Here is a 7,714-nt window from a genome sequence, read left to right on the forward strand (position 1 = left end):
ATTTCAAGTTTTCCTAAACCATATAAAAGCTTTGAACAGAGTGAAATATGAGTCCTTATTCACTGAAAATCTTTAGCTCTCAAATATAACTTGTGCACATGCATATTCAAAAGAGTTTCCTCAAGAATCTTTGCACAAAAATAAAAGTTGTCTTCCTAACAAGTGATTCAATGGCAGAGGGCAATTTCTGTTCCTAATACATAAAAATGTAATTCCAGCTTTTAAAAAGTAAAAATATCTTTATTTGGAACCAAGAGGAGACAATCAAACAATAATTTTGATTTAACAACTACTCTCCATTAGAAGGATGTGAATTCCAATATAATTAACTTTCATTTCAATGATTGTGTGGCATACTCCAACATTCCTTTGCATTCCTTACATTAACACTGATCTCCATTGATGCCCTGGAAAAAAGAACAGATTATCTGAATAAATAAATTGTTGTGATAACACTTGTCTTCCTGTTATGTTTTTCTTCATAACTTTACATAGTGTTAAGAAATGGCTATGGGTAAGTTTAGGGGTAGGAGTAGGATTAGCGGCTCAAAATATCTTTTTAATGCTATATTGTTACTAAAATTGTCATTTCCCTACACATCTCTGTCCATTTCGTTTTATTCTATATATATTCTGTATAAAATGGGTATGTTTAGGTTTGGGAGTAGGGTCAAGGGAAATTATACAGATATCTTTATGAAATGAAAGATTTGTAAATATTTAACGTTTTGTAGCTGTAAAATGAATGTTGCAGATACTTCCTTATTATACATTTCAGCATCTATGCAAACGTACAAAAAAGTATGTTTTGTGTTTTTGAAAATTACGTATTAATATCTACATATTAACAATGAGACCAGGCTGCAAGTCTACAGTCAAAAAGTACATACAAATAGAAAATACATACATTTTCTTTTTACCTTTATTTTTTTCTTGTTGGACTTGTTCTGTCCAAAATTCATGGGATCCACTGGATAAAACTACACAAAAAATAAGAAGTTTAATATATCTACACCAAACCTATTCTTAACTGTACTTGACAAATCATTTTGACTCTTCAGGTTAAAGTATTAAGTATTTTTTGTCAAGAGTTTAAATGTTACGTTTTCACAAATTCACTAACAACCATTCAAATGGAATAACGAACAATAATAATATATGTATATATAAATATCAGTCTATAATTATTAGATTATACCATGCTTACCATTACAGATGAAATGTCTGCAGTCGCTTCACTCTGTTTACCTGTTAAGGGTAAATGCAATATATTTAATAAAACGATACATTCAGTGTAATTGTGTGTTATGATGAAGCCACTGGCAGATTTAATGCACTAGAAGATGACTACATGTTTAAAACATATGCACTGAATTGCATACTGTACAGTTTACAGTAGAATACTTTTTGAGTGATAGGCACACAAACTTTAGAAAAAACGTGTTTATATTATGGCTCTCAGACTGGTATATTCCATGCAATTGTGTTTATAGAAAAAAAAATAGATACATTTAAGTTTCAACATTGTTGTTCAGATATTCCTCTTTAAAAGAAAAAAAGTATCAGCTGTATGCAAAGTGACCCACATTTGGTTTTTGTCGACTGAAAATTTACTCATGGAGCTGCATTAAGATCTCCATCGAAACATATAGGGCCTTTATAATGAAGATACCAAAATAAATATTTCTTAAAAACCAAAATCTAAAAGGATATTAAGATATCTTTAATACCTCTTGAGTTAGACTCATGCAAGCTTGGAGCAAAAAACACAAGCCTGTATTTAGCCTGTATCAAGCCTGTATCTATTTTTACCAGCCTGTAACTTGGCTCCAAATCTCAGGTGAAAATTGTCATTTTAACCCCTAATTTCCTCAGATGTACTGATTTAAGTATGTTAGTTATAATATTTGTAAATTATTAATTTATTAAAAAAAATGAAACGGGTATTCAGATTGATTTAAATCTTTACCTTGGCATAAACAAATAGAGAAGATCACAGCCATAGCCAGGAATGCTGCCCCAAAGCCACAGTACAGAGGCCAGAAGGATTGAGCACTTTGAAACAGTCCTGAAAGATTAACCATCACAATTATATTCATAATTAATATTTATCATGTAATGTTCTATAGTGGAGACCGAGGTTCAATTTTTTGGAATTCTTTATATCGACCTATGTGTCTTGCTTGAATTTATGAACATTTATTATTTTGTTCACATAATAGAGATTCAATTTTAATTTGTAGAACAGAATTATTAAACTTATTCTTCTTATAAGGGCTATTCTAATCATTTTTAATCACTTCATCAAGGTTTTGATATATGTTAACACACACAAAACCACTGCCAAAGAAAAGAGAGAGAAAAAAATATTTGCGTAAATGACCTCTTGAATCTAGACAACCTTTGGTCACACTTTATTTTTGAAGGTGTCATTGTTACAGTGTAATTATTCAATTATTCAAGTTATAGTTATTAACTATATAAATAGGGTTAGGGTTAAGGTTTGGTTTGGGGTTAGTTGCATGTAACTATGCATAATTGACTATTATTACTGTAGTCTACATGTTAAATGTATTACAGGGACACTGAAAATAAAGTTACCCAACCTTTTTGTGACTAATCTAGTCTCTGATTTATTAAAAAACAGAGAATAAAACGGGGAAACATCACGTAATGTTTGTCCTGATGTTTCTCTGAGACTTTTATCATTTATACGCACCGTATCGCTTCAGAGTTTTGGACATGTTCTTGCCATTATATTCAGCAAAGCATTGGATTTCATCGGTTTCTGCCCACTCATCTGCAGAAATAGAGAGATGAGCACGTGTGAATTCTGTGGCTGAATCAGTGGAGTCTGTCCAGGCGGATTCGGTCCATCCAACATGCTCTTTCTCTCCAGTCCTCCAGAACACCTGCACTTGAGACGGGACAACTCTGGTCACCAGACACTGCAGCGGTACCGATGATGAGCCAGTTTCTGGTGGTGAGTATAAGATGGATAGTTCTGGTTCCACAACAGAGCGATCTACAACACATATCATCACGTTAAAACATTATCTGATATAGTGACCGTGACCCATAGAAAAGTTGATGAGATTTAACCCCAGATTTACATATTACGATCACCCTGCTTCCACTGCCGATAATAGCCATTGAGTTAAACTGGCTAATACAGTAGTACAAACCTGAATCATTCTGTGATACATCTGTTAAAGTAAAAACGCAAGTTTTTTCATCATGTTGAAGTAAATCGGACTGAGAGCCAGACCTCGCCGGTGTGAGTTTACCAGTCCGTAGGTTCAGCTTTTGCCATGTTACAGCACTATAGCAGTAAGAAACTCTATGCTCAAATGTACATCTTAATTGTACAGTGTCACCAACTGAGACGTGTGTGAGGTCCGGTGACTGAGACAGGAGGAATGAGTAAGTAGCTGAAAACTGGAGAATAAAAGCAAGTTTAAAACAGAATATTCAACATGATGAAATATTAATGAGCTGAGATAAATGTGATGACATTCTTAACTTGCATAAAAAACTTACTTTGTAAAGCTGAAATGCAAAAACATAAAACCCCACAGCACATCCATGTACTCATGTTAACGGTTTCAAGGCTCTGATGCACCTTTAACGGTCACAATCTTAATGCCAAAAGATGCCAGATACCTTTTTACTTGCAAAAATGTTAAAAATAACCCCTCACCAGTGGGTGGACCTTCCTAGCATTTAGAAAAGCAGTTGCAAAGCATACACTGATAAACTAGATCTCTTTATGGCGCAAATTACACTCTTAGAACGTATAAGGTAACTTATACAGGTAATAATGCTTTAATCAAAAAAGCTGCAAAGTAACACTTATACTGTGTGTGTGTACCTAATGAAAAACAAGCAGTCTATTTCAACGTATCATCTTTATTGGATTAGTTTTATCAGGGTTAGTTAGTTTTTGTTTCTCTGTGTAGCAATCAATGCAAGCTGAGAATTTGTTCTCGTCTGTTAACTACTTTTTTTGACAGTCTGCTGTCATTGTTTTTATCTAACTACATGGTGTGAGATGAAAAGAGCAGTATGGTGTAAGAACGGCCACACCTTCGCTCACAAGCTGACAATACCGTTTCGCCACACTGCGCTTCAGATAGCTATACATATGTGGAATGTCACGCTAGAAAATATACCGAATGAATAACGTCATGTTAAAATATTCAATTCACATTTATTTGTATAGCGCTTTTCACAATACATATCGTTTCAAAGCAGCTTTACAGAAAATGCATCTCTACATTATAATTTAGAGTGATTTGTTATGAGGTGACTGTATGTTATGTATATGAAGTTATGTATCACACAGTTAGCTAACAATGTTAAACAATGTATTAAAGTTAAGGCAGAAAGAAATTGCTTATTGAAGTAAAGAATACATGTTGTTAACAAATGATTAAGATATATGAAGTTTTTTAACAACAATAGTTAAAAAAAATAGTTAACACAAATATGAAAATTAAAAATGCTCCAATCTTGCATGGCTTTCTTTCTTCAGTGGAATGTTTTTTGGCTAATGCAAGGCTGTTATTGACCTCATATGGATAAAACAGTTGAAATATTCGAAATATCTTCTTTCGTGTTGCACAGCAGAAAGTCGGTCATTCGGAATTGCATGAGAGAAAGAGTAAACGATGTTTGGGTGCCCTTACAAAAAAGTTTATTCAAGTGTGCTATTAGACATATTCTTGAAATCAACTCAATCTGCAAGTACAGATATTCATACAACAAAATATTCTGGGGGCCATGACATTTTTGTGAAAATGATAAAAAAATACTGGCGCTGGATATCAAATAAAAAAAATTAAATGCTGGTGAGGAAAGAGTTAAAAATACAGTTTCAAGTACATTCAGTACATTTCAAGTATAAACATTAATACCTAAATTAGAACAGTAGTATACTTATAGTTAACTGTATTATTTTTACAAGTTAAACCTATAAGTTCACTTGTAGTATAGTTGCAGTCCAAACGATAAACTATTTATAAAACTAGTACTCAAAGTTTACTGTTAAAGTATACTTTTATACACTAAAAAGTGGGCCAGTTTAGTTCCAAGTAGTATTAAAATAGTACACTTACAAGTATACTAGTACATATTACATGAAGTATGCTTAATTAAATTTCAAATATATTTTATGAACTTGAACTTGAAGTATACCTATTTTTTTGTAAGAGTGCACTATCCCCTTAAGATTGACATTTTACCAAGTAAAATGGACAAAATAAAAGTATACTCCCTTAATAGTGTGAAATCAGAAATACAAAAATGTAATGCATTTTCTTAATTCAGAGTTTGCATTATACGATCTGTAAATCGTACTCGGTTACTAATGTAACCTCGGTTCTCTCTAGAAGAGGGAACGAGTATTGCGTAAGGTTAGCTTACGCATCGGGAAAGTCTTCTTTCTTCGAGATCTGAAGCCAAAAAATTATCCTTAATTTTGTATACATTGTCAACGCAGTGCAGCAGCCGACAGACCTAGGCAGGCTGTATAAGCGGGCTCATTGGCTGCTCGGCGGCAACTGCTTAAGCCTATCGGTGAGCGCTCTGAACGCGGCAACCAATGAGGGCGCTTCGCGCCCTCCGAACCCTTCTAACCGTCAGAATGGGTGTGGCCAGCGTGTATATATTCAGCGCTCATAGGCTAAAATTCTGGTTTTCGCAGTCTGAAGCGCAAAAGCTCGTGGCGCGACACGGCAGGTTACGCAATACTCGTTCCCTCTTCTAGAGAGAACCGAGGTTACATTAGTAACCGAGTACGTTCTCTTACGAGAGGTCTCTCGTATTGCGTAAGGTTAGCTTACGCATCGGGAACCCTTTGTCAACGCCGTGTGCGCCGAGCATCCAGCCCATGAATCCCAGGGAAACCGGGGAAAACACTCTGCTGGGAAATGTGGCCGGTCGGAGAGACGGGCCAGTGCAGTACAGGCACTTCATGCAGCATATGAAATAGAGCGGCGCGGCCGGTCTATAAACATATAACAGTACAAATAGTAGGGCCGGCAGAGCGAGCCCATACAGTACATAAGCACTCATAAGGGTAGGAGAAAAACGACATAGTCGGTCTCACATGAAGGGAAAAATTCCCGCGCGACAGAGAATAATACGGGCGGCCAGCAGCGCGGGCCAGCACCGACAACAGCGCGTAACGGGAAATAGGAAACAGAGCGGATCAGCCGGTCTGAGTCAAACACTTCACCCTGAGTATAGTACCAGAATAGCGCCAGCATATGAACGTAGTCTGCACACGAGAAATGGGCAGAGCATACATGTCACTTATGCTGACAGTATTTTTGCCTGTAGGGCGGGAACTTCCGGGTTATAAAACCTCACGAATGTTGATGGGGAGGCCCAGCCCGCCGCCATACAAATACCGTGATTAGAAATTCCGCTGGACCAGGCCCACGACGAGGCCATGCCTCTAGTGGAGTGGGCTCTGAAGCCCAGAGGGCACTGCAGGTGTCTGGAGGCATAAGCTGCTGCTATCGCGTCCACTATCCACCTGGACAAGCTCTGTTTCGAGGCGGCAAGACCCTTGGTGCGTCCGCCGAAGGAAACAAAGAGCTGCTCTAAACGCCTGAAAGCGGCGGAGCGCGTGAAGTAAACTCTCAGCGCCCTGGACAGAGTATAGGAGGTTATCACTGTCCCCACTGTCGGATGCTGGCAGAGCCGAGAGGGACATAACTTGTGCCCTAAACGGGGTTCCAATCGCTTTGGGGAAGTAACCATGTCTCGGTCTGAGAATGACTTTCGAGTCATTCGGCCCGAACTCAAGACATGCAGGGCTAACAGATAGCGCGTGCAAATCACCCACTCGTTTGACTGAAGACAGAGCTATCAGAAAAACGGTTTTAAGCGACAGATACTTTAGATCCGCGGATTCAAGCGGTTCAAAGGGAAAAGCCTCTAGGGCCCTAGGACCAAGGACAGATCCCACGAGGGAACCGAGGGGGGCCGCGGGGGATTCATCCGTCTAGCTCCTCTGAGGAAGCGGATAATGAGCTCATTCCTTCCCATTGCCCGGCCGCGCGTCGTCTCAGCGAACGCTGCAATAGCGGCCACATATACTTTGAGCGTGGAAGGGGATCTGCCCTTTTCCAACAGCTCTTGTAAGAAGGAGAGCACCCGCGGGACCCCGCATGCGCGCGGATCCAAGTTTTTAGTAGCGCACCATTTAGAAAACACCGACCCTTTAGACGCGTAGAGCCGTCTCGTGGAGGGGGCTCTCGACTGTGTGATCGTGTTCACGACCCCTTCTGACAGGTCAACGGGTATCCGTTGATCACCCATGCATGCAGCGACCAGCGCTCTGGATGGGGATGCCAGATCGATCCACCGGCTTGGGAGAGGAGATCCTTTCTCACCGGGATCGGCCATGGGGGTGAGTGCGACAGCCTCACTAGCTCTGGGTACCAAGTTTGGTTTTCCCATCGCGGGGCTATAAGCAGCACTGAGTGGTGCGTTTCTCTGATCCTCGAAAATGACCTGTGGCAACAGGGAGATCGGAGGAAAAGCATACAGCGGGAGGCTGGGCCATGTCTGGGACAGCGCGTCCTCGCTCTTCGAATAAAACTTCTGGCATTGAGCATTGTCTTTCGACGCAAAGAGGTCGATTTCCGCTCTGCCGAATAGGCGCCAGAGAAACTGGACTGTCTGGGGGTGCAGAGACCATTCT

At 39.2% G+C, this 7,714-nt stretch overlaps 1 protein-coding gene across 1 annotated transcript; it reads right to left on the bottom strand.

The window, feature by feature from the left end:
- Positions 1-223: 223 nt before the first annotated feature.
- LOC308697296 (uncharacterized protein) lies at positions 224-5,498 on the bottom strand. The gene is made up of 5 exons (XM_081376479.1): positions 2,720-5,498; positions 1,970-2,068; positions 1,208-1,248; positions 921-980; positions 224-407 (listed from the first exon to the last, which is right to left on the bottom strand). Exons 1-5 carry the CDS (start codon positions 3,039-3,041, stop codon positions 384-386), a joined length of 546 nt encoding a protein of 181 aa, XP_081232605.1. The 5' UTR covers positions 3,042-5,498; the 3' UTR covers positions 224-383.
- Between the last annotated feature and the right edge of the window lie 2,216 nt (positions 5,499-7,714).

Source organism: Scardinius erythrophthalmus (genome assembly GCF_964197995.2).
Source record: "Scardinius erythrophthalmus genome assembly, chromosome: 10".
Taxonomy (NCBI): domain Eukaryota; kingdom Metazoa; phylum Chordata; class Actinopteri; order Cypriniformes; family Leuciscidae; genus Scardinius; species Scardinius erythrophthalmus.

Bases quoted from the DNA above. Each gene is read 5' to 3' on its own strand.
- LOC308697296 (XM_081376479.1), bottom strand. From the start codon at position 3,041: ATGATATGTGTTGTAGATCGCTCTGTTGTGGAACCAGAACTATCCATC. The intron at 1,249-1,969 runs GTAAAGATTTAA...TACCCTTAACAG, and splicing joins CTCTATTTGTTTATGCCAAG to GTAAACAGAGTGAAGCGACT. The intron at 981-1,207 runs GTAAGCATGGTA...TTTTTTGTGTAG, and splicing joins CAGACATTTCATCTGTAATG to TTTTATCCAGTGGATCCCAT.